This window comes from Carcharodon carcharias, chromosome 8 (genome assembly GCF_017639515.1).
Source record: "Carcharodon carcharias isolate sCarCar2 chromosome 8, sCarCar2.pri, whole genome shotgun sequence".
Taxonomy (NCBI): Eukaryota; Metazoa; Chordata; class Chondrichthyes; order Lamniformes; family Lamnidae; genus Carcharodon; species Carcharodon carcharias.
The window spans coordinates 160,965,909-160,993,229 of NC_054474.1; the positions used below are offsets into that span (position 1 = coordinate 160,965,909).

Sequence of the window (27,321 nt, forward strand, 5' to 3'; positions counted from 1 at the left end):
GGATGGTAGGACACTCAAGGTATAGCTCTAGTGGGGGTGGGGAGAGCATAAAAGATTTAAAAATATTTAAAAATAATGGAAATAGGTGGGAAAAGAAAAATCTATATAATTTATTGGAAAAAAACAAAAGGAAGGGGGAAACAAAAAGGGGGTGGGGATGGAGGAGGGAGCTCAAGACCTAAAGTTGTTGAATTCAATATTCAGTCCGGAAGGCTGTAAAGTGCCTAGTCGGAAGATGAGGTGTTGTTCCTCCAGTTTACGTTGGGCGGCTTCACTGGGACAATGCAGCAAGCCAAGGACAGACATGTGGGCAAGAGAGCAGGGTGGAGTGTTCAAATGGCAAGTGACAGGGAGGTTTGGGTCATTCTTGCGGACAGACCGCAGGTGTTCTGCAAAGCGGTTGCCCAGTTTACGTTTGGTCTCTCCAATGTAGAGGAGACCACATTGGGAGCAACGAATGCAGTAGACTAAGTTGGGGGAAATGCAAGTGAAATGCTGCTTCACTTGAAAGGAGTGTTTGGGCCCTTGGACGGTGAGGAGAGAGGAAGTGAAGGGGCAGGTGTTGCATCTTTTGCGTGGGCATGGGCTGGTGCCATAGGAGGGGGTTGAGGAGTAGGGGGTGATGGAGGAGTAGACCAGGGTGTCCCGGAGGGAGCAATCCCTACGGAATGCCGATAGGGGGGGTGAAGGGAAGATGTGTTTGGTGGTGGCATCATGCTGGAGTTGGCGGAAATGGCGGAGGATGATCCTTTGAATGCGGAGGCTGGTGGGGTGATAAGTGAGGACAAGGGGGACCCTATCATGTTTCTGGGAGGGAGCAGAAGGCGTGAGGGCGGATGCGCAGGAGATGGGCCGGACACGGTTGAGGGCCCTGTCAACGACCGTGGGTGGAAAACCTCGGTTAAGGAAGAAGGAGGACATGTCAGAGGAACTGTTTTTGAAGGTAGCATCATGAAGGGGTAGGGGTAGTTGAGTTGGATGGAAAGGGGTAGTCAGGTGGCCGGGGATTAGTGTGGTCAGGAGGGGTAGTTGGGTTGAGTGGGGAGGTTGGTCAGGGGATTAGGGAGTTAGTGAGAGAGACAGAAGGGGTAGTCAGCTCAGGTCAGGGCAGGGGTGGTGCGAGGGGGGGTCAGTTCTGTAGTTACCTAGAATTTTTCAATTCAAAGCTTCCTGAGTAACTATCCAGCTAAGTCCCATGGAACTCTGACTGTAGTTCACAGTCGAAGACTTTTGTGGAGGGTCCTGGGGAGTAGGGGAATTATCTATCACAAGTTCAGACTTCCTGAGCAATTCCCACAGAGGTCAGCACATTGGCACTTCCATGGGGTCCCTACACATATCTTGGGTAATACATCTGTTCTCTGACAATCTAGAGACTGGAAGACCCAGGCCAATTATTTCTCAGTAAACCAGCATTACAGAGCTTAATTTTCTTGTATAAATGACATAAATGGGAAGAAAGCAAGTTATTGAGCACAAAAACAGCTGCTTCCAACAAAATTTCTGATCAAAGGTAAAATGATGCCCCACCACCACCCACCAGGCACCCCCACCCCATCCAGTATACATGCATAGAAAAAGGAATTAATATACAGTGTAACATTAGTGGTAAGTAACAGGAAGCGATTCAAGGGCTGTTAGCCTAACCTCACAATTTCAGGGGCCAATGGCAACTGAAGGTTCTCTCTTGTCATTTACGTAATCCAAAATCCTTGCCTAATATCAGTTTTATATATTTATTGTAAAGTAATTTTTAAACCAATTTTACAATAATTATGCTTTTTTAAATTTGGGTAAGCAGTGATCCAAAGACTATTATGTATTTTACATAAGAAGAAATTTAAAGTTGGAATAAGAATCACACTTTTTGCATACCTTAAGCAATATTAAGCACAGCTAGAAGAACTGAGGGGATAAATAAATACTTGGATTTATAGAGTACCTCATTTTAACACCTCAAAGTGCTTCACATCTGTGAAGTGTAGTGACTGTTGTTATGTGGCCAAAATATTGTTATGCATAGTGATGTTATGTAATATTACAAAACTACAAAGTTACAAAGTATTTGCAGAACAGAAACAGGCCATTTAGTTCAACAGATTGATGCCGGTATTTATGCTGCACACAAACTTCTTCGTAATCCTCTTCATCTAACCCTGTCAACATATCCTTGTATAGCTTTCTGTCTTATGTTGCTTACCCAGCTTCCCCTTGAATGCATCAATGATATTCACCCCAAGTACTTCCTGTGGCTGGGAGTTCCGCATTCTAGTCAGTCTTTAGGTAAAGAAATTCCTCTTGAATTCCCTATTAATTTGTTAGTGCCCATTTTATATTGATAGCCTCTGATTCTGTTCTTCCCACATGTGCAGAAGCTTCTCTGCATCAGCCCTATCAAACCCATTCATAGTTTTCTTTGCTAGAGTTTTCCATTCAGAGACAATGGGCATAAATCAAGTCTATTGTTTTTTTTCACATTATTCTCCAAAGTAGCCAAACTCGAGTCTTACTTTTCTCATCATCAGGAAAAAAAAAAGTTGTTGTGGAATAATAGTCAATTTAAGGTGCTTATTGACTTATAACATTTTCCCCAGGACCTCGACCCCTATGTTTGACCTGCTGGAGAATAAATTCCAGAAGGAATGGGAAGATGAGCAGAAAGCAAGAGAGAAGGCCAAGAAGAAGAAAAAGACCCATCAGGTTTGTGTGCAGCCTAACAGTATAAATTTTATAAATTAAACCACTGCAGGACATCTCATACCAAGGGCTGGAATGAGACCCGGTTTAAATTGGCCTGGAAGAAGTTGATTTCCTTTCGGGGAAACTGCAATACATAATAACTCCAATTGGAACTGTACACTGGTAATGTGAAATTTTAAGTTTGCTTTTCTGTTACTTGAATGCATTTTGTCAAGTATTACAATTCCCAGGCCAGAATTTTACATCCTGCGGGCGGGTGTGCCTGACCTGAATAGGCATGCAAACGGTGGTGGAGTGTCCTGACGTCATGGCGATATTTTGCTCAGCAGGTGCGCACAAAAGTTGGAAGAGCGCCCGCCGACAATTAAGAGGGCAATTAAGCCCATTAACGGCCCAATTATCAGCAACTTTTCATGGCCTGTCCAACCTTACGGTTGGCGGATAAGAGCTAAATTCTGAAAGATGTCCGGTTGCGGTAAAACCGGAGGCAAAGGGCGCGCCAAGGCCAAGATTCGCTCGTCCAGAGCCGGGCTCCAGTTCCCCGTCGGCTGTATCCACCGGCTGCTGCGCAAGGGCCACTATGCCGAGCGGGTCGGGGCCGGAGCCCCTGTCTACCTGGCCGCCGTCCTCGAGTACCTGACGGCCGAGATCCTCGAGCTGGCCAGCAACGCGGCCCGGGACAACAAGAAGACCCGCATCATCCCCTGCCACCTGCAGCTCGCCATCCGCAACGACGAGGAGCTCAACAAGCTGCTGGGCGGGGTCACCATAGCCCAGGGTAGGGTCCTGCCCAACATCCAGGCTGTGCTGCTGCCCAAGAAAACCGGCCACCCCAGCAAGGTTTACGCCTGAAGAGGAGACACCGGGAACAGATCAAATCCACAAACCCCTTACGGTTGGCGGATGGGCCATTCAGCCAGGCGGGCTCTACATTTTTGATGAAACCTCATCCAAGGGCAGGATGAAATCTCCGTCAGAATTTAAAATTAAAATAAATATCTGGGGATTGTTTTTTTTTAATGAGGTCTGCTTTCAGGTGCTTGATTGTGCTGCATGGACATTTTTTGCAGCATTTTTGGGCTTGCTTTTATTATTTGGAGGCCTGCAGCTCCCTGAGGCATCTGTCTGCCTTCAGGGAGCTCACTGGAAGTGCCCACCAGCACCCGCAGTGAAAATTGGCTCTTCCCACCCCCAGTGGCAGTGCCGAGCCATTCTCCGGGCACGTTTCACGCTGGCTGGTCATTAACTGGTCAGCCGGTGTAAGATCGTGGTCGGGGGCCGATCGCAAGCCGAAGCACATTTTGCATCCGCTTCCGGGCCCGCAGATCGCACGTGCCTGATGAGGGAATAGTTCAGACCCCTAATACTCTGGCTGGAATTTTCCAGCCCACTGGCATCGGGCGTCATGACGGGCAGGGGAGGGGGAACAATATGGCGAGAAGGCCAAAAATCGATTTTATGCCATCACGAAACCAGTTTGCGATTGTCCGTTCCACCCGTCAATGGTGGGCCGCATTTCCCGCCGCTGCATGTAGGGAACCTAATTTCAATGCTTTAGCATCTCATTATAAGCCCTGCTCAATGGAATCATCCCCCCCTACGCTGGATCATCTAGGCACCACACCAATGTGTTTCACAACTGTACATAAGCAACGTGCACTTGGCAAGCTGCACTTCACTCAGGATTTCAAGGTTTGTTTGCGTCGGGCAGAACTGGTGGTCATCAGCGCCAGGCTTTGCAGGGACCACGACATCACTTTTAGGGGGACTTATGGGCAGGTCTCTACCTACCAGACCAGCCATAAGACAGGTGTTTACTAAAACCCGCTTTCACAGCCATACTATCACTGCTTGTTTGTCCCTACAACCACACCACCCCCCTCCACTTCTCTCCCCCCACCCAACCTTAAACCAGCTTATATTTCACCCCTTCCTTATTCATCTAGTTCTGTCGAAGGGTCATGAGGACTCGAAACGTCAACTCTTTTCTCCTCCGCCGATGCTGCCAGACCTGCTGAGTTTTTCCAGGTAATTCTGTTTTTGTTTTGGATTTCCAGCATCCGCAGTTTTTTGTTTTTATTTTTATAAGACAGGTGTGGCTTTTCAACGGCTGCCTGGGCTAGGGCTTACTTGGGGAAGGGGAGGTGGCCTCAAGCAAAGGAAGAGGCTGCAGGGCGAGGACTGTATTAGGGAAGGGGAGTATTCCAGGGTGTGTGTGGGGACACGTTCATCTGTGCAAGTGGCCTCAAGATGGCGAAGGCTGAGGAAGCAGTCTCCAGAGGAAATGACACGAGATGGAGAAATGAGGGTGTGTGAGAAAGAGTGGTGATGACCCTTGAGCTGGCACTGAGTGAGATGCCAGTGAATGCGTAATGGCCTTGTGTGTGTGTGAGTTTAGAGTGATAAGATGGTTGCCTGGCAGCATCGATGCGGTCATTCATCCTTTTTCTGCACTGGGTGGCCGACCCCTAGTGCGCAGCATTAGCACTGACCACCTCTGCCATGCTTCCCAAGCCGGACTGGTGAGACTGATGGGCCTGCTGCAGCCAGAGCGGGGGTAGAGGACATTGCGCTGGGCCTCCACGGCAACCAGAAGGTGTCCCAGGGATGTGTCACTGAATCGGGATGCTGCACTCTTCTTGGCTTTTGGGGCCATGTCTTCACTGAAGCAGTCCTGGGCTGCAAGCATTGAGAAGTGTGTGCGTGGCTGCAGTTCAAATACAGTGGCCTGTGTGAGGAAGTAGCAAGGTAACGGAGTGGTGGGCAAATTGGAGGCTGCTGCCAGCGGGATGGCGTGTTTCCTGTGGCTGCATAATTAAAAAGGCTGGAATAGGATAATATAGTCTGAAAACCCGCCATTGAGGCCGGCGGGTAAAACAACTTTTTCCTGCCTACTACCACACTTTGTGCAAACCTGGGACAATTCCACCCTCTGTCTTTATCAGTCTTATATTCTGTATTGTGGAGACCAATTAGCGCAGGCTTGTCTAACCTTTATCGTTTGAGGGGCCACATGTCAATTTTTTTCTCACTCCAGGGGCCCATGAACAAATTTTGGAAAGATAAGCTTTGGCACAATATTAAACATAAATTTCCAAACAAACAACATCAAAGCAATAAAAAGATAATTTAAAAAAAGAATAATTAATAAAAATAATTGTTAAAAAGTGCCAAGCAGCAGAGTTAATCAATAAAAGCTTTTTTGCCTTTCACTTAGGTGGCAGTGCTGAAGAGGCAGAAAGGCCCCGAATGCTGGTCACCAGGAAAGGGATGGGGAACAGGGCTGAACTAAGGAGTTTGGTTTAACTAACACTAACATTGCATTCACCTCTGGTGGCACAGGCTCCAAGCTGTTCGCGGCAGAATTCATACGAAAGTGGGGTTTGGAAGTGGGTTGCCTTTCAGCCAGGGTTTTCCTCCTCTCCTGGCCTGCTTTGTGGCTAGGTTTTTGGGGAGGGAGGAGGAGGAGGGAATGCGTGTGTATGTGCCTGGCTCACTCCCCGGGCTGAATTTTCCCCCCAATGGGGGGGGTTGTGCAGGGGTGGGTGGGAGCAAACAGGAACCCGATTGGGTCCGCACCGCCATTTTATGTGGGTGGGCCAATTAAGGCCTGCCCAGCGTGATGCTCACCCGGAAGCGCTGAGCGCTCCCTGTGCGGGCGGTGGAGGGGGGGATTTCCTGAGTCAGGGCCTGCGCTCAAAAGAGTGCAGACATCTCCCTGAGGCACCTCTGTGCCTCAAGGAGATCAGTTTGATATTTGAAAATTTAAATAAAGAAAAAAAAACTTTTAAAACATGTCCCCTGTCACATGAGCTGGGAGCTAATTTTTTCCTACTGCAGATAATTTGGGGATTTTGATTGCTTATGCTTAGGAAAAAATAGTGCTGAACAGGAACCAAGGGACAACAGATCTCACTGCACATCCACACCCCTTTTCATCATTAAATTACCACTTTACAGTGAGTGACATGCAGTACAGCTGTAGCCAAAGCCAGTGGTACATATTTACAAAACGATGGTCTCATCCCTCACTATAGCACTGTGTAATCCATGTGACATTGTTCCATTGCCCTTCCAATCTCATGCCAGAAAGAGATAGGTTAAATCCTGGACAGTCTAGTACAAGTATATACATTTTCCGTGGCACTGTTAGCAAGCTGAATGATTTGGAATCCAGTCCCAGTTAGTACAAAGTGGTATAGAATGTGTGTGTCCATGCCTGTTTGTGCACATACATACGTGTTCCTTGGTGGCCTATGTTCCAGTTGGCAGATAAGCTCTTTGGCTTTGCAGATAGGCAAATTTGTAGGCTTTGAAGCCTAAGAGATCTGATATTGTCCCTGAACTGCAAGTATTAATGGAAAATGGAAAACATAATTTTCCTCCATGATTATGTTTCACTTTGGTGTTAAGCAGATAATTAGAATTTGTTACTGGCTATGTTACACTCATAGAATGGATACAGCACATAAGGAGGCCATTCAGCCCACTGTGTCTATCCTGGCTCTCTGCAGAAGCAATTCATTTACAGCCACTCTCCTGCCTTTTCCCCGTGGCCCTACAAATGTTTGCTTTTCGGATAATGAACCAATTACCTTTTAAAAGCCTCAATTGACCCTGCCTCCACCACGTTCTCAGGTAGTGCATTCCAGATCACATGCAGTGTGAAAAAGGTTTTTTCTCATGTCGCCATTGGTTCTTTTGCCAGTTACTTATGTCTGTGCTCTCTGGTTCTCGATCCTTCCACCAATGGTAACAGTTTTTCTCCATCTACTCTGTCTGGACTCATGATTTTGAATACCTCTGTCAAATCTCCTCTCAACCTTCACTTCTCCAATCTATCTACGTAGCTGAAGTTCCTTAGTCCTGGAACCATTCTTGTGAATCTTTTCTGCACTCTCTCTAATGCCTTCACATATTCTTAAAGAACTGGATGCAGTATTCCAGTTGAGGCCAAACCAGTGCTTCTAGAGATTTTTAGGTCAGAAATGCAACCTGTGTCACAGGCAAGGAAGGGCTAGAAATCACCATGAACATGCTAAGTGGGGCCTGACTTACAACAAGGGATATTTCTTTGTTAGCCACCCCAGAAAGCTGATTACATTGTTGGGACCCTGTCAAGTTACAAGCAAGACTCCAGTTGTTTCAAGAGAAGAGCTGTGTTTTCTTTAAAAATTTGAACCTTAAAGTGCATTTAGAAAATAAAAAGATGAACTGTGAATTGTGACAAATCACCCCCAAATAAACTATTCTGCTGTTTACTGGAACCAATGACTGAGCCAGGGAAATATATTTTCCCTTCAGATAGCAGTTACCAGGTAAAGCAAGTAATCATTTCAAAATGTCAGCACTACTCGGAATACTTCTGCCAGATTGAACTTTTAGTTAAGTTTGATTATAACATAAACAATATAACAACAAAAATATCATCTGCAGGACTGTAGTAGCCATTCTCCCCACTTAGGCCCCGATCTTAATCTCATATTCTTCTATACTTCTTAGTCTATTATACAAATCCCAACTAAAGAGCTTAGAAATACCTTATCATTAACAGGTGCAATTTCCTATCTTTGTAATCCTCTGATTTGTTCCCCTCTTTGTAATGGAATAGCTACTATGGGAAGGAAGTTTTTTCTCTTTAATTTCTTAATAATATATTAAAATTCTTTCCTCTGAATGCATTTCCTCTTTGTGCCACTTGGATATTGTAAAACCTTTATTTATGTATACACGTCATACATTTTGCCCTCTATGGCTGCAACCTGGAAGTTAGACCTGAAAATGTGTTCAATCTGCCAATCTCCCCTTACACTCAAATTTCCTGCCAATCTCTAGAATTCTCCTGAATGTACAAATAAGCATCAATCAGAGTTAAATAAATGAGCCCAAGAAAAGTGCACATATTCCTTCCTTAGATATGAAAATTAATGTTTCAACTCATTTAACTATCATTCAATTAGGAACAGCATGTTGAAGAACATGCAATAGGGGAAGGTTTTCAATTTTTAATGTGACTTATGCTCATGAAGGCATGGCCAGAATAATCATTTGTGCGGGAAGTGATGTTAATTGCAGCAGCTTGAGCTCGTGCTTTCGGAACTTGAGCATCAGCTGGTATCACTCAGCACATCAATGAGGTTGAGAGCTTGGTGGATAATATGTTTATAGATGTGGTCACCCCACAGCTTTAGAGTTTGCAGGGACAAAAGGAACGGGTGATGACCAGGCTGTCAAAAAGAAACAAGCAGGTAGTGCAGGAATCCCCTCAGTGCATCCCACTCTCCAACCAGTAGTCAGTTCTGAATACTGATGAGAGTGATGGTTCAAGTGGGGAGTGCGACCAGAGCCAGGTCTGCAGCACCACAGGTGTCCAGGGTGGTACAAGAAAGACTGGAAGAGCAATAGTAATAGGTGATTCGATAGTGAAGGGAATAGATAGGCATTTCAGTGGCTGCAACGTGAATTCAAGATTGGGTGTTGCTTCCGGGGTGCCAGGGTCAAGGATATGATTGAGCGGCTACAGAGCACCCTGAGTGGGTGGGCGAACAGCCAGTAGTTGTGGGTCCACATTGGTATGAATTGGCATGAATGACATAAGCGGAAAGAGGGAGGTGGTCCTGCAGTCAGAATTTAGGGAGCTAGGTAGGAAATCAGCAAGCAGGAGTTCAAAAGTGGTAATCTCTGGATTATTCCCAGGAACAAGCGAAAGTGAGTACAGAAATAGGAGGATAAAGCAGATAAATGCGTGGCTGGAAAGATGGTGCAGGATGGAGGGCTTTAGATTCTTGGGATATTGGGAGGGAGATGGGATCTGTTCAGGCTAGACAGGTTGCACCTAAATAGAGCCGGGACTGAGTTACCTGCAGGGTATTTTGCTATTGCTATTGGGAAAGGTTTTAAATAACTTGGCAGGGGTGTGGGAACCAGGAGATAATATCAGAGAGGAATACCAAGGTGCACAGAATATTGGGAGAGATAGATAGCACTAGAACAATGAATGATAAGTTAATAAGTGGGGTCAGAGTCAGGACAGCATTGCAGTGTTGGAGAAAGAGGATATCCCAGAGGGGGTCAAGGACAGAATATATTTATTTAGAGTTAAGGAGCAAAAAAGGTGCAATTACATTGCTTTGTCTAGTCTATTGACCACCAACAAGTGGAAAGGCTACAGAGTAACAAATTTGCAAGAAAATTACAGAGAGGCACAAAAATGATAGAGTAGTTATAATGGGGGACTTTAATTATTTGGACATAGTCTGGGGTAGTAGTAGTGTAAAGGGCAGAGAGGGGCAAAAGCTTCTAGAATGTGCTCAGGAAATTTTTCAACACCAATATGTTTCCAGTCCAATGAGAAAGGAGGCATTGCTAGACCTGGTCCTTGGGAATGAGGTGGGTCAAGTGGATCAAGAGTCACCAGGAGATCATTTAGGGGACAGTGATCATTTTATCATAAGAATTAGGTTGGCTATGGAAAAGGACAAAAAAAAATCCAGAGTAAGAATAATTAACTGGGGGAAAGCCAACTTCAATGGGGTAAGCACGGATCTGGGCGGAATAAATTGGAGTCAAAGGTCAGCAGGAGAAACGGCAGCTGAACAATGGGCTACCTTCAAAGAAGAGATAGTTCAGGCATAGTCAAGGTATGTCCTACCTTGAAAGGGAAAGGTAGGACAAACAAATCCAGAACTCCCTGAATGACAAAAAAAATAGAGATTAAGATGAAGAAGAAAGAATGTGCTTAAGACAGGTGTCAGGTAGAAAATACAATTGGGAACCAGATTGAATATAAAAGGTTCAGAGGGAAGGTGAAAAAACAAATAAGAGAGGCAAAGAGGAAGTGTGAAAAGAGACTGGCAGCCAACATAAAAGGGAATCCCAAAGCCTTCTACAGGCATATAAATAATAAAAGGGTGGTAAAAACAGGAATAGTGATGATTAAGCCACAAAAAAGGGGATTTACGCAGGGAAGTAGAGGGCATAGCTGAAGTTTTAAATGAATATTTTGCATCTGTCTTTACAAAGGAAGAAGAAACTACTCAGGCCATGGTGAAAGAGGAGGTAATTCAGACAGTAGAATGGTTTAAAATTGATAAGAAGGACTCATGGGATGGGTTGTCTGAACATAAAGTTGGTAAGGCACCAGGACCAGATGAGAAACATCCAAGGATACTGAGGGAAGTGAGAGTGGAAATTTTGGAGGCACTGGCCATAATTCTTCAGAATGCCTTAAAGATGGAGGTAATGCCAGAAGGCTGAAGAATTGCAAATGGTACACCCTTGTTCAAAAATAAGTGTAAGGATATACCCAGCAACTAGAGGCTAGTCAATTTAACTTTGGTGGTGGGGAAACGTATAAAATCAACAATTTGGTACAAAATTAATAGTCACATGGACAAATCCAGGTTAATTAAGGAAAGCCAGCATGGATTTGTTAAGGGAAAATCACGTTTAACCAACTTACTGAAGTTTTTTGAAGAGGTAACAGAGAGAGCTGATAAGGGCAATGCTGTTGATGTGGTGTACATGGACTTCCAAAAGGCATTTGATACAGTGCCACACAACAGACCTGTGAGCAAAGTTATAGCTCATAGAATAAAAGGGATAGTAGCAACATGGATACAAAATTGGCTAAGTGACAGGAAACAGAGAGTACTGGTTAATGGATGTTTTTCAGTCTGGAGGAAGGTTTGTGGTGGAATTCCCCAGGGGTCAGTGTTGGGACTGTTACTTTTCCTGATTATATATTAATCACCTAGACCTTGGTGTATAGGGCACAATTTCAAAATTTGCAAATAATATGAAACCTTGAAGCATTATGAACTGTGAGGATGATAGTGTAGAACTGCAAAAGGACATAGACAAGTTGGTGGAATGGGAGGACAGGTGGAATGTGGAGTAATTAATTTTGGCAGGAAGAACATGGAGAGACAGTATAAAATATAGGGTACAATTCTAAAGGGGGTCAGGGAGCAGAGGGACCTGAGTGTATGAGGTATATAAGGTGTGAAGGTGGCAGGACAGATTGAGAGAGTGATTTAAAAGAGCATACAGCATTGTAGGCTTTATTAACAGGGACATAGAGTACAAGAGCAAGGAGATTATGTTGAACTTATGTAATACATTAGTTTGGCCTCAGCTGGAGTACTATGTCGAGTTCTGGGCACTGCACTTTAAGAAGGATCTGAAGACATTGGACAGAGTGCAGAAAAGATTCATGAGAATGGTTCCAGGGATGAGGAACTTCAGTTATGAAGATAGATTGGAGAAGTTAGAACTGTTTTCCTTGGAAGTAAGAAGGCTGAGAGGACATTTGATGGAGGTATTCAAAATCATATGGACAGAATAAATAGGGAGAAACTGTTCCTGCTGCTGAGAGGATCGAGAACAAGAGGGCACAGATTTAAAGTAATTGGTAAAAGAAGCAAAAGCGACATGAAGAAAAACTTTTTCACACAGTGAGTGGTTAAAGCCTGGAATGCACTGCCTGAAAGTATGGAGGAGATGGGTTCAACTGAAGCATTCAAAAGGGAATTAGACTGTTATTTGAAAAGGAAGAATGTGCGGGGGCATGGGGAGAAAACTGGGATATGGTACTAAGTGAATTGCTCATTCGGAGAGCTGGTGCAGACTGAGTGGACCAAATGGTCTCCTTCTGCACTGCAGCAATTCTGTGATTCTGTGATATATGTACATGGTGCATGAGGTCCATGCACCAGCATTGATTTTCCCTGAGGCAGCCAAAGCTATCAAGGGCTACACTCAGGGAAATTAGTTCTGAGGAACACCTGCAACAAAGAAGCTAAGTAACTTATTAAGATTTCTAAACATAGAAAATTCTCTCCTCCCCCATGTAGTGTTACGACTGGAATGTGAAGAGTGCATGAATGTTCAAGCCCCACTATGCCACAGGCCATACCATTAATTTAAATGTCTAATTTTCCCCCCAAAATGGCCAATTGTGTATCTATACCTCTAGTAATTAGAAGAAAAGAGACTCTGACCAGGCTTCTTTCAAAAACTCAGAATGATTAATTTATTTTAAAACAAAACTTCTTTTAACAAGTTGCAAGTACTAGTAAACACGCAATTGTAGTCAGGAAGTATAACTATCCATCTCTTCCTAAAGAAGTCCCCCAGCACACACACACACACATACACAAAGACAATCAAAGGAGAAACAGATCGAGTCTGCAGAGATGGGCTTTGGAGGAGGGGCATTATAATAAAAGATAAAGTCTGCAGGGTCTTGACATTGTCAACCTGGAGTTTTCTCACGTGGGGGGAGATGATGGCATAGTGGTATTGTTGCTGGACTAGTATTCCAGAGACACAGGGTCATGCTCTGGGTATCCAGGTTTGAATCCTGCCATGGCAGATTTGGTGGAATTTGAATCCAATAAAAATCAGGAATTAAAGGCCTAATGATGACCATGAAACCATTGTTGATTGTTGTAAAAATCTATCTGGTTCACTAATGCCCTTTAGGGAAGGAAATCTGTGACTCCAGACCCACAGCAATGTGGTTGACTCTTAAATGTTCTCTGAAATGGCCTAACAAGCCACTCAAGCCGCTATGAAGTCACAAAAAATAAATGAAACTGGACGGACCATCCGACATCGACCTAGGCACCAGAAATAACGATGGCAATCTCAGCCGTGTCGACCCTGCAAAGTCCTCCTTACTAACATCTGGGGGCTAGTGCCAAAATTGGGAGAGCTGTCTCACAGACAAGTGACAGTCATGCTCAGAATCATATCTTATGGAAAATGTCCCAGACACCACCACCATCACCATCCCTGGGAATGTCCTGTCCCACTGGCAGCACAGCACAGACCCAGCAGAGGTGGCGGGACAATGGTATACAGTTGGGAGGGAGTTGCCCTGGGAGTCCTCAACATTGATTCCGGATACCATGAAGCTCATGGCATCAGATCAAACATGGGCAAGGAAACCTCTTGCTGATTACCACGTACTACCCTCCCTCAGCTGATGAATCAGTACTCCTCCATGTTGAACATCATTTGGAGGAACCACTGAGGGTGGCAAGGGCACAGAATGTACTCTGGGTGGGGGAACTTCAATGTCCATCACCAAGAGTGGCTCAGTAGCACCACTACTGACCGAGCTGGTTGAGCCCTAGAGGACATAGCTGCTAGACTGGGTCTGCAGCAGGTGGTGAGGGAACCAACAAGAGGGAAAAACATACTCAACCTCATCCTTACCAACCTGCCTGCCGCAGATGCATCTGTCCATGACAGTATCACTAGGAGTGACCACCGCACAGTTGTTGTGGAGACAAAGTCCTGCCTTCACATTGAGGATACCCTCCATCGTCTTGTGTGGCACTTCCACCATGCTAACTGGTAGAGATTTTGAACAGATCTAGCAACTCAAGACTGGGCATCCATGAAGTGCTGTGGGCCATCGGCAGCAGCAGAATTGTGCTCAAGTCTGTACCCTCACGGCCCGCATAATCCCCGCTCTAACATTACCATCAAGCCAGGGGATCAACCCTAATTCAATGAAGAGTGCAGGAGGGCATGCCAAGAGCAGCACCAGGCATACCTAAAAATGAGGTGTCAACCTGGTGAAGCAGGACTACGTGCATGCCAAACAGCACAAGCAGCAAGTGATAGACAGAGCTAAGCGATCCCACAACCAACGGATCAGATCTAAGCTCTGCAGTTCTGCCACATCCAGTTGTGATTGGTGGTGGACAATTAAACAACTCACTGAAGTAGGAGGCTCCACAAATATCCCCATCCTCAATGATGGAGGAGCCCATCTCATCAGTACAAAAGATAAGGCTGAAGCATTTGCTACAACCTTCAGCCAGAAGTGCCGAGTGGATGATCCATCTCAGCCTCTCTGGAGGTTCCCAGCATCACAGATGCCAGTCTTCAGCCAATTTGATTCACTCCATGTGATATCAAGAAACAGCTGAAGGCACTGCAAAGGCTATGGGCCCTGACAATATTCTGGCAATAGTACTGAAGATTTGTGCTCCAAAACTTGCCTTGCCACTAGCCAAGCTGTTCCAGTACAGCTACAACACTGGCATCTATCCAGCTATGTGGAAAATTGCCCAGATATGTCCTGTACACAAAAAGCAGAACAAGCTCAACCCATCCAATTACCGCCCCATCAATCTACTCTCCATCATCAGTAAGGTAATGGAAGGGGTCATCAACAGTGCTATCAAGCAGCACTTGCTTAGCAATAATCTGCTAACTGTCGCCCAATTTGGGTTCTGCAAAGGCAACTCAGCTCCTGACCTCATTACAGCCTCTGTTCAAAAATGGACAAAAGAGCTGAACTCCTAAGGTGAGGTGTGAGTGACTGCCCTTGACATCAAGGCTGCATTTGACTGAGTGTGGCATCAAGGAGCACTAGCAAAACTGGAGTCAATGGGAATCAGGGACAAAACTCTCCTCTGGTTGGAGTCATACCTAGCACAAAGGTAGAAGGTTGTGGTTGTTGAAGGTCAGTCATCTCAGTTCCAGGACATCACTGCAGGAGTTCCTCACTAAAGTGTCCTCGGCCCAACTATCTTCAGCTGCTTCATCAATGACCTTCCTTCCAGCATAAAGTCAGAAGTGGGGATGTTCACTGATGATTGCACAATGTTCAACACCATTCGCGACTCCTCAGATACTGAAGCAGTCCATATTTAAATGCAGCAAGACCTGGACATTTTCCAGGTTTGGGCTGACAAATGGTGAGTAACATTCGTGCCACACAAGTGGCAGGCAATGACCATCTCCAACAAGATAGAATCCAATCATCGCCCCTTGATGTTCAGTGGCATTGTCATCACTGAATCCTCCACTATCAATATCCTTAGGGTTACCATTGACATGAAACTGAACTGGACTAGCCATTTAAATACTGTTACTACAATAGCAGGTCAGAGGCTAGGAATCCTGTCCCAAGTAACTCATCTCCTGACTCCCCAAAGCCTGTCCACCATCTACAAGGCACAGGTCAGGAATGTGATGGAATACTCCCCACTTGCCTGGATGAGTGCAGCTCCCACTACACTCAAGAAGCTTGACACCATCCAGGACAAAGCAACCCACTTGATTGGCACTACATTCACAAACATTCACTCCCTCCACCACTGATACACAGTAGCAGCAGTGTATACCATCTACAAGATGCACTGCAGGAATTCATCAAGGCTCCTTAGACAGCACCTTCCAAACCCATGACCACTACCATCTAGAAGGACAAGGGCAACAGATAGATGAGAATACCACTTCCTGGAAGTTCCCCTCCAAGTCACTCACCATCCTGACTTGGAAATATATTGCTGTTCCTTCACCGTTGCTGGGTCAAAATTCTGGAACTCACTTCCGAACAGCACTGTGGGTGTACCTGCACCACATGGGCTGCAGCAGTTCAAGAAGGCAGCTCACCACCACCTTCTCATGGGCAACTAGGGATGGGCAATAAATGCTGGCCCAGCCAGTGAAGCCCACATCCCGTGAATGAATAAAAAAAAAGATGGGCCACTGGTCCCAGCAGATGCCTGGAAGTTCTCACCATTGGTCTCAGTTTTGCAGGTCCAAATGCAGACTAGTTACACTCAGAAGAGAGTTTTCTGGATACATGTTGATAGCTACACACAATTTTAGGCAAGGTAGAGAGAGGGAACCAGTCAAGGTAGCCTTCCTTCCTCAGCTTGTTCTCCAAAAAGACTGCCTTCAAAACAAGCAGGTTCACACTTAAGGTTTTTTTTCTCTCTCCCATGTGGTTTCCTTTCTGCCTCCCAGCTTTTTATTAATTAAAGTGCTTTTCAGTTCAATGCAGACAAACAACTCTTCTCAAGCATAATATAGGTCAGGTGATTTCTTGGAAGAGGCCTACTTGTTTACAGTTCCAAGGTGAACTTACGACCTCCTTTAAAAAAAAATTGCAGGTGAGCAGCCGGATGTCCAGATCATGCCAGGTCTTCCATTTTGTAAAAGAAAGCCTTGGTCTTGAGAGATATGATTCTAACAGTAGGGAGGTAGGTTAACTAGCCATAGTCCACAAGGGTCCGTAGGGATTTCTCACTATTAGTCAGAGACACTTGGTTATATAGTTTGAGGGGCACCGCTCCGTATCTAGCATGGGGCAAGGCAAGGAAGCAGGTCCCAAGTCTACCTCAGCCAGAACAGGAGTTGAACCCACACTGTTGACATTATTCTGAATCACACAATAGCCATCTATTTAACTGTGCCCCCTCCCTCCCATGTAATATTCACTAAACACCAAACAGCTATTTGGACTTTATCAGTGTTAGCTTGTTACTAATCCACAGGTGAGTGTAAAAAGAGCTGTTTGGGATGATTCACCCTCCGATTTTATTTGGCTTTCTTTAGTTGCCACCCCTAAAACATAGCTCAAATTAACATTGTGTTGGCTGGGAAACTGAGAGCCATTTAAACTCACATCCTATGTCATTCAGGTCAGCACATTAGCACACCAGTACACCATGCTACTGGAATGACTACAAATTTTCTACTCTTGTACCAATTTTTTAAAAATCATGGCTGGAAGATTTCATCATTGCAATATCTCAGGTTAATATCCTGACACTGCTAGATGCTCATAACTGTACAAGCAGTGTAAATGAAGAAATTCCACTGATTTAGTCAATGTAGGGCATATGTTTCAATCCATTGTACTATGATAGAACATTTCAGTCAGATACATGTATCCTGTAGAAATGTTGATTAAGAAAATACTTACACGCTGAATGAGATTGAATTGGCATGACAGTTGTTGCACGCTAATCTGCATTGAACAAACGTATTCATATTGACTGACACAGTTGAGCTTTGTTCAATGATGTTGATTCTAATTCTATTGATTAGAATTTTCATGTGCCCAGGTTTTGTGTTTGTAGGTCACACTCGTAAAGAATTATCAAACCCGAGCAGCAGTGTTGAGCAAAGCTGTTCCAAAAGTTGATCCTGCGCCGATAGTGCATCCAAAGCGCTACCAAAAGGTAAGAAAGCTATTTTTTGTGTTCACTTTTCTTAAAGCTGCTATGTATGTTACTCATTACTTCTTTCTTTTTTTGGTGATGCAGTGAGTTAGAGAATGAACTAACATATGATCCTCAATTCCACTGCAACCCACAGAGATGCAATGTTAAAGCGATCTGTGTGATATGTCCAGTAATGACCCAGTATGGGTACATGAATCCACAACATAAAGCTTCTCATAAACCAGCGCCTAATTATTGATGTTTATGTGAAAATGATATAAAGTGATTTATTGAACTATTTTTAAATAATAATTGTAATTAATAATTATAATCATCATTTATATTATTGGTGGCTTTGCTCATGAGTAGACCAGGAACTCAAATGAGTTTTTGATGGCTCAGGTTTTTGCCATCATGCCGAAAATAGCGGAAATAACTGACAATCCTAAGACGCATCCCTGAACATGGCACTTCCTATTTTTGCAGTTGTGGGACTGGAGTTAGGCTGGGTTTCATGCATGCATATTTCATGGAGGCAGCAGGCCATTTAAATCATCAGCTGCCTCCACTGAATTGGTATTTTGGTAGGCCAGGAGTGTAAAACCTGGTGTATGCAGATTAGACCAATTAAGAGCTGGTTTGAACTTGGTGGGTTTGTTTGAATAGCCAGGGTACCCCTTTGGATATAGTCCCAGGACACATTTGGGAGAGGTAAGGGATCCTTTTGGACAGGTAAAGCACCATCTGGGATTGTTAAAAATAAACATGGCTATGCATAAAAAGTGCATAAACTCATTGGAACTGTCAAGGCTGTCAAAGAACTGTCAAAACTCATTGGAACTGTCAAAAGCTAAATGCAATTGTCAAAGCTGTCAATGAATTTAACTCTGCTGGGCTTTAAATTAAAAAAAAAACTTCTGGAGTTCAAAAAAAGTCAGGGCTTAATATTTCACTCTGCCTGTACACATAAGCCTAAGGGTTATCATTATAAGATTTGTGCTGCAATAACTGATTTTACAAACTAACATTATCACAATGGGGTGCCTGTTAAGTAAGCAGTTTGATTGACAGCTTCAAGTGGTTATAGAATTGTTTGTTTGTTTTTGTAAGAGATTAGTTCAAGAAATTTCTATGTATTGAATGTTTTTAATCAACGAAAGTGTTTTTTTAAAATAATGACATCATCAGTAGACTTTACCTGTACAAGCCAGATGGGTTGCACCTGAACAGAGCCAAGACTGAGTTCCTCGCGGAGCATTTTGCTAGTGCTGTTGGGGGTTTTAAATTAACTCAGCAGGGTTGTGGGAACCAGGAGAGAATATTTGAGAGTAATACCAAGTTGCACAAAATACTGGGAGAGACTGACAGCACTAGAATAGGGAATAGTAAGATAAAACAAGGAGTCGGAATAAGTAAGAAAGTAATGAAGTCGAAATCATGGTTATACTGCATGTATGTGAATGCACAGAGTATAGTAAATAAGACTGGTGAGTTACAGGTGCAGAGTCCCATGCAGAATTATGATGTTATGATGATAACAGACACCTGGCTCAAGCAAGGGTAAGACTGGGTAGTTAAATATTCCTGGGTATAAGGTGTTCAGGAAAGATAGGGCAGGAAGAAAAGGAGGAGGGGTGGCTGTATTGGTTAAGGAGAGCATTGCAGCGTTGGAGAAAGTGGATGTCCCAGAGAGTTCAAGGACAGAATCAATCTGGCTAGAGCTAAGGTGCAATTAATTGCTCGGTGTAGACTATAGGCCACCAACCAGTGGGAAGGATGTAGAGGAATAAATCTGCAGGAAACTACAGAGGGGTGCAAACATTATAGAGTAGTTTTAATGGGAGACTTTAATTACCTGAATATAGACTGGGATAATGGTAGTGTAAAGGGCAGAGAGGGGCAAGAGCTCCTAGAGTGTGTTCGGGAGAATTTTCAACAGCAATATATGTCCAATCTAACAAGAAAGGAGGGACTGCTAGACCTGGTTCTTAGGAATCAGGTGGGCCAAGTAGATCAAGTGTCAGTGGGGGAACATTTAGGAGACAGTGATTATTGTATCATAAGGTTTAGGATGATGCTAGAAAAGGGCAATGGGCAGTCCAGAGTAAGAATAATTAGCTGGGCAGGATAGACTGGAACCAAAGGTTGGTGGGAAAATTTGTAGCTGAACAATGGGCTGTCTTCAAAGAAAAAATGGTTTGGGCACAACCAAGGTATTTTCCCTCAAAAGGGAAAGGTAGGGCAAACAAATCCAGAGCTCCCTGGATGAAAAAGGAGATAGAAATTAAGATAAAAAAGAAAAAGTGTGCTTACAAGAGGTGTCAGGTAGAAAATACAATTGAGAACCAAGCTGAATACAGAAGGTTCAGAGGAGAGGAGAAGAAGCAAATAAGAGAAGCGAAGAGGGATTATGAGACAAGACTGGCAGCCAACATAAAGGTGAATCCCAAAATATCTTATAGGCACATAAATAGTAAAAAGTTGGTAGAGGAGAAGGACTGATAGGGACCAAAAAGGGGATTTATATATAGAGGCAGAGGGCATGGCTGAGGTGTTAAATGAATACTTTGCATCTGTCTTTACAAAGGAAGAAGGTGCTACCCAGGCCATGGTGACAGAGGAAGAAACTCTGGCACTAGATGGGTTCAAAATTGATAAAGAGGAGGTATTGAATAAACTGCCAGTACTTAAGTGCTTAATATTGAAGGAAGTGAGAGTGGAAATTGCAGGGGCACTGGTCATAATCTTTCAGTCTTCCTTAGACTCAGGGGAGGTGCCAGAGAACTGGAGAATTGTAAACATTACGGCCCTTGTTCAAAAAGATTGTAAGGATAAACCCAGCAATTACAGACCAGTCAATTTAACTTCAGTGGCGGAGAAGCTTCTAGAAACATTTATTTGGAATAGAATTAATAGTCACATGGAAAAATGTTGGTTGATTAGGAAGAGCCAGAATGGATTTCTTAAGGGAAAATCGTATTTAACTATTTTGCTGGAGTTTTTTGAAGAGGTATTGGAGAGGGTTGATGAGAGTAATGCTGTTGATGTGTACATGGACTTCCAAAAGGCATTTGATACAGTGCTGCACAGCAGACTTGTGAGAAAAGTTATAGCTCGTGGAGTAAAAGGGAGTGTAGCAACATGGATACAAAATTGGCTGAGTAATAGGAAGCAGTGAGTGATGGTTAATGGATATTTTTTGGGCTGGAGGAAGGTTTGTAGTGGAGTTCCCCAGGAGTTGGTATTGGGACCCTTGCTTTTCCTGATATATATTAATGATCTAGATCTTGGTGTGCAGGAGACAATTTCAATGTTTGTGGATGATACAAAAACTTGGAAACATTTCATACTGTGGGGGGGGGAGGGACAGTGTAGAACTTCAAACGGATGTAGACAGGTTGGTGGAGTGGGCAGATAGGAGGTAGATGAATTTCAATGTGAGGTGATTCATTTTTGGTAGGAAGAACATGAAGAGACAATATAAAATAAAAAGTACAACTCTAAAGGGTGTGCAGGAGCAAAGGGTGTAAACGTGCATAAGTCATTAAAGGTGGCAGAACAGCTGGAGTTAATAAAGTTATAAAGCAGTTAATAAAGCATACAGTATCCTAGGCTTTATTATTAGGGGCATAGAGTACAAGTGCAAGGAGGTTATGCTGAATTTATATAGGACACTAGTTCGACCTCAGCTGGAGTATTGTGTACAGTTCTGGGCGCCACACTTTAGGAAGGATGTGAATGCATTGGAGAGAATGCAGAAGAGGTTTTCAAAAATAGTTCTAGGGATGAGAAACTTCAGCTGTGAAGGTATTTTGGAGAAGTTGGGTCGGTTCTCCTTGGAGAGGAGGACACTTAGAGGAGATTTGATAGAGGTGTTCAAGATCATGAGGGGGCTGGACAGATTAGATAGGGAGAAACTGCTCCCACTTGTAAAAGGATCGGGAATGAGAGGGCACAGATTTAAAGTGATGTGCAAAAAAAGCAAATGTAATGTGAGAAAAAACATTTTTACACAGCAAGTGGTTCAGGTTTAGAATGCACTGCCTGGAATTGTGATGGAGGTAGATTGAATTGAGACATTCAAGAGGCCACGAGATGATTATTTAAACAGAAACAATGTGCCAGAAAAGGGCAGGAGAATGGCACTGAATCAAATTGCTCAGTCAGAGGGTCAGTGCAGATACAATGGGCTGAATGGCCTCCTTCTGCACCATAACAATTCTGTGATATTATTTTATGTCAGCATGGCTCCTGAGGTTTGCCTATGGTAGATATTAAATGAGTTGGCATGGAGGGGGTAAGGGCAAAGGGTGGTGGGTGGGGGCATGGATTGGCATGAGTTAGCACTAAGTTGGCAAAGGGGTTATAAAGGGCCATGGAGTTTGGGGAGCATAAGGGAGTAAGGGGGACATTGGGGATGGGTGGGAGGCCATGAGGTAGCATGGGTGAGGCATGGGGAGTGTGTGGTGGTGAGGGGGGTGAGCCATGAGGGCTGGAAGGCTGATTTTCATTTTAATCATTTTTTAAGTCAAATTTAACAAAATGACAGAGCACAGAGACAGGCTTTCCACCCAGCCCGCTTCCATACCAGGCAGCCTCCACACTCGTTCCAGGGGTGGCAGGTCCGACTTCTAATCCAAACAGCCTCCCTGGAACGAAAATTGGAACTGCAGGCTGCTATTATCAAATGTCATGTTTGCAGAGCCAGAAATTCTCCCATCTCTGTGCACCCGAGCCAGGAGGGAAAATCCGGGCCAATGTTTACCATGGTTCTTATTGCAGTCTAATTATGACTGTATAATCATAGACAGCACTGTAATACAGAAAATTTACTTGAAGCACTTGATCACATGACTTGCACAAGGTAAAAATATTATAAACCTTACTGATACTGAAAAATATGGGCCTCACAGATAAGTTGAGGCTCCACTTACCTAACTCCTGGCCCACTATCTTCTCCGCTATCTTCTAATCCTAGTCCCTGGCCTCCTATCCTCCCCATTCCCATGGTTTCCAATCCTAACCCCAGGCTTCATGACCTGAGGACTGTTACAACACTAGTCAGGACGCAATCTAGGCTTCCTTTTTGCCAACTGGCTGTTTGTGCCATGCTGACTCCATTGAAATTATGCTTGAGGCCCCATTTGGGGACGCATGGAGTTTCACTATTCAGGTGCCAGGTAGATACCAAAATTTCTACCCCATATTCTTCACCTTCTATGGTGAATTTGTAGTTCTTGCTGATACTGTCACTGACATATGGCTGTACCAGGAAGCTTTTACTCATCATCATGTCTCCAATGACTAGAACTGGACAGCTATTATTCAGTATGCTCTAGGCCTGACTGATTCTAACTTCCATGTCTGAATTCAGCACATTAAAGCTGTCTGCTTCCAGGATTGATGCAAACATCAGTTCTCCTCAGCAACATAATTCCAACAAAAGTTAGTTAGGAATTTTCATTTAAAAGTTTAAATTTTATAATAGGTGCAATAAATTAAAATAATTTCCTTATTGATGCTTTTTCCCTCCCTCTCCAATTGCCATTTAAAAAATCATAAGAATTTTACACCACAGATGACCATTCAGCCCATCATAGTAATGGCATTTCATATAGTTATTCAAATGTTCCATTCCCCTGTTCTTTTCTGTATTCTTTTAAATTCTTGTTTTTTAATCATTTGTCCTTCGTTATTAACCATAACTCCCATCTTTAACACTCTTGTCTCCACCAAGATACTCTCCATGTCCCACCCTTACTATCCCCTTGTTATAAATCAAACATCACATTTTAAATTCTGAAGTTCATGCAATTACTATAAAATAAGAGATCTCTTCTTATTATCCATAATCCATCCTAACTGGATCATGCCAGACATTACCACACCTTCCATTCCACAGCCAAAATTTCCTACCACCCCAGGATAATCCTAGAGGGTAAGGACAATTCACAAGCTCCTTCCTCTGTGACACATCATCCCCTCAAAAACTCTTCCTCAGCCTTCCAACATCACTTCTAGCTCCAAGAATGAGGGTGCCATGATTTTTTTCATTTCCAAGATTGAGACCATCTGTGCAGATCCCTCCTGCACTCCCTTGTAATTGACCTTAATCCCTCACTTACTTTAGTCCTGACCCCCAGACCTTTATGTTCTTCCCTACCTTCCCCTCCATTCTTGACAAGCCCTTCCATTCCACAAGATACACCTTCTGTTCTCTCACCATCCAACCAAGCCTGAGCCCCTATCCTTGCCAGCGTGATTAAGTGGCTTGCTTGACTCAAGGACTGTCTCTCTCCTTTTCAAAGCTGTTATCATTTCACCCAGTTCATAAAGTTCATATATCCACATTAATGTCAGACCAGTGTCAGTATTTTGTTAACTCTGAGGTTCCTGAACATTGTTTCCCAGTTCCAGGTCCACCTCTCAGAGGATGTATTTTGCCTTGCTTATAGCACTGAAATTATCCTGGTCAAAATCACCAATACTAACGAGTGACTACAGCCCATTATCTCACCGTGTGCTCCTCAACCTCACAACTGTATTTGGTAGATATTTCACAAAGGAAAGATCCAGGGCTGTGTTTACATATATTGCCTTTACATGCACAAACATAAAATTATACTTTGTCAAATTACATTGCATTGAATTGAGTTTTACTCCACATTCAATCTCTAGGGGTGTTTGGTATGGGTGCAACATGAATGGAGATATAGACGATGGTATAAAAACAAAATCATTAAAATTAAATAGATAAAAATATTTCAGTATAGCAACTCTGACTAGTAGACTCCAAAATGCCATGCATTCTTTATTGTTTTCTATCATAATGCAAACCCTTTAAAATACTCCTGGGAGAACAGACATTTCTGGTGTTGGTACCAGAGGTGACATCAACTACACATTTTATCATAAATCATCAAATTGTATCAGGAAATTAAAAGCATTTGACCTGTGGAGTTTCAAGGAACAAGAAAATTATGTTCCCCTAATGTAAAAATTTTTTAACCAATTATGTCAGATCATCCAAGATTTATAAAAAAGTTTCATTATGGTACCTGGTGCTCTTTACACAGCTGATGAAAAATGATTTCCCAAATCTTTGGAGTTCACCAATATTTCACTACATCAAATATTCAGCATACTTATAAAATTAACAAATCTTGTTTAACATTTCAAAATGTTTTGCAACACACAGCAGAAGAAAATGATGGTACCTGGTCAAATAAGTAGATCCCACAAAAAACATGAATTTGCTTAATGTTTAAAGAAGATTCCAAATTAAACTCTGCTTGTACTTTATTTCTACACTACTCAGTCCACACTATCAATTGTGATGTGTTTTGACATTGTGTATCAGCAATCAGAACAGACATCTTTTGTTTTAAAGATATATGTCATATCATTTAAATTCCCTATACCATTGCTGTGGGTTCGACTGTGGGCAAAAGCAACAATTTCCATTTGGAAGAACAAAAGTACTGCTGACATTTTTGGGCCATTTGGGAATGTTTGCATGACAACTTCAGTTACTGTTTTATTTCTCAATGTTTGAATGAAATGGAAACTCGAGCAGTGAGTAGTATGATTTTTCAGTACTGTCTGTTGAAAATGTTCCAGATAGTCACTCAAAAAATTTGTATTTTAAGGGCTTCTTTGCAAAGCCCTGCCAGTCCTTTATCCACCCTGATATCACGACCAAAGGGATCTCTTTCTGTGAATATTAAGTACTTACCACTGGATGGCTCCCAATTTTTTTATGTTTTAATCAAGGTTAGGTGGTAGGAAAGTTAAAAAAAAGCCCTCAGTTGGTCTGAGAATAGATTGGCATCAGTGCTAGCGAAGGGATCCCCATAGCAGACAACATTGGAATGCAGCTTGTCCACTGGTTGAACAAATAGAGGACAAACTGCTCCATGGAGGAGTTCTTACAATGTGCCTTTAAATTTTAAAATAAATATTAATGTGTTGTTTCAAAAAATAACCACATGCATGGGATGCATCTTAGATTCATAGAAACCATAGGAGTTTCCTTTAGCTTTAATTCTGGCTGAATGAAATGTAGGGAACATATTTCTCTTGGTTATTCATTTGTTTTATCCTGGGGGGTGGGGGTGGCATGGTGGGTATTGCATTTATTTATGTAGAGAGTGATGGATACATAGTGATGTCATTATGCATGGGATAATCTGCCTTGTATTACAAGGCATTAATTCATACAGGAGTTGAGAAAATCCAAGTCTGTTAATTCTGTATAACGTCTATGAGTATAAGGATTCCTTGCCTTATCATGTGTTTGTTTTTACCATTTTTGTTTATTTGCTGATAGAATGTCATTGAAGGCAGAAACAAAGGCTTTCATCTTGGTTCATGCCATCAGACCAGAAGTGTTGTATACTATGGGGTTGTGTCTCATAATTTTACTGCATCAGCCAGTAAAATAATTCTGATATCTTTTCTGGTCTAATGATGTGAGGTGAGAGGTGAATCTCTTCTGTTGTCTGTCATATGAACATATAAATCTCAAGCCTATCAAGTAATACCATAAACTGCAAAGGCAGTACTTGAATGCTTTATAACAGTGATTTAAAACTCAACATTAGATTAGTGTTGTAAATTATTCCTTAACACATATAATTTTTTATATGCATTTTTTAAATTTTCTATGTGAAAGAGGAACTGTTAGGACATTCTATATTTACGTTAAGAAATAATGTTCACATAAGAGGATTAATGATTCCAATGCATTGCAACATCATATACCTCAAAAGTGAAGCAAGCAATCTCCAAGAATGTTGTACCCAGTGGGACAGACTGAGGTTACAAATTGGGTCTCCAACCATATTAAGATTTCCCAAGGTCTTAGTGCCTGCTGCTTAAAAAACATTGGGATTATTAATTCAAGTGACATTTACCTTCAACAATGGTACTTAATAGAGTGAGTTGATGGGGATAGGGGTGGGAGAAAGAGCGGGATAAACAAGACCAAAATAATTCACCTAATCATCCCAGTAGGACTACTCCTAGTTATGATTTTGAATAAGAAAATAATTCCATATTGTATATGATTCACATTAATACAAAATTCACTACAGTGAGTTTTTAAGCTGAAAATTTCAATTCATTTAGGTGTGTTGCTTCATAATGCAAAGCAAAAGCAGCTTAGAACCCAGTACACCATATGTGAAATATTATAAACTGATTTTATTAAAATCTGCTGCACACATTCATTGCACAAATTTGATGGGTTAGAACAAGAAGAAAATAAACAGGAGAACTCAAAAATAAAAAAAAATCTTCAAAATTGTTGTCATTAGAATATGCTTTGAAGGAAACAAGCTGTGTCCAAGCCCCATTCAAAATATCTCAGCACGTTACATTTTTCAATTCCTAGGACACCTAGTATGTACGTGCCCCATTAGCATATGTCAGTAATCATTTTACAAGTTGCCTGTCAGCCCAAGGCTGTTCTACCAGGTAAAGTCAAGGAAAGAACACGACCCTTCAATGTTCAGCAGATTGTGTGAATCACTGGAGATCTAAGGGGGCAGCTTACACACTGTACTCAATCCTTCACCCTCTCTATCTTTTCTACTGCTTTTCTGAGAATTCCAAAACTGCTGGGATACAACCATCTACATTT

At 42.9% G+C, this 27,321-nt stretch overlaps 1 protein-coding gene across 1 annotated transcript in view; it reads left to right on the forward strand.

Annotated features, from left to right (window-relative positions):
- Positions 1-27,321, forward strand: part of cfap77 (cilia and flagella associated protein 77) — a 227,073-nt gene that overhangs the window by 173,161 nt on the left and 26,591 nt on the right. Inside the window, exons 5-6 of the mRNA XM_041194108.1 lie at positions 2,595-2,700; positions 17,595-17,696. Coding sequence (XP_041050042.1) covers positions 2,595-2,700; positions 17,595-17,696 — 208 coding nt within the window. The remainder of the gene's footprint in view (positions 1-2,594; positions 2,701-17,594; positions 17,697-27,321) is intronic.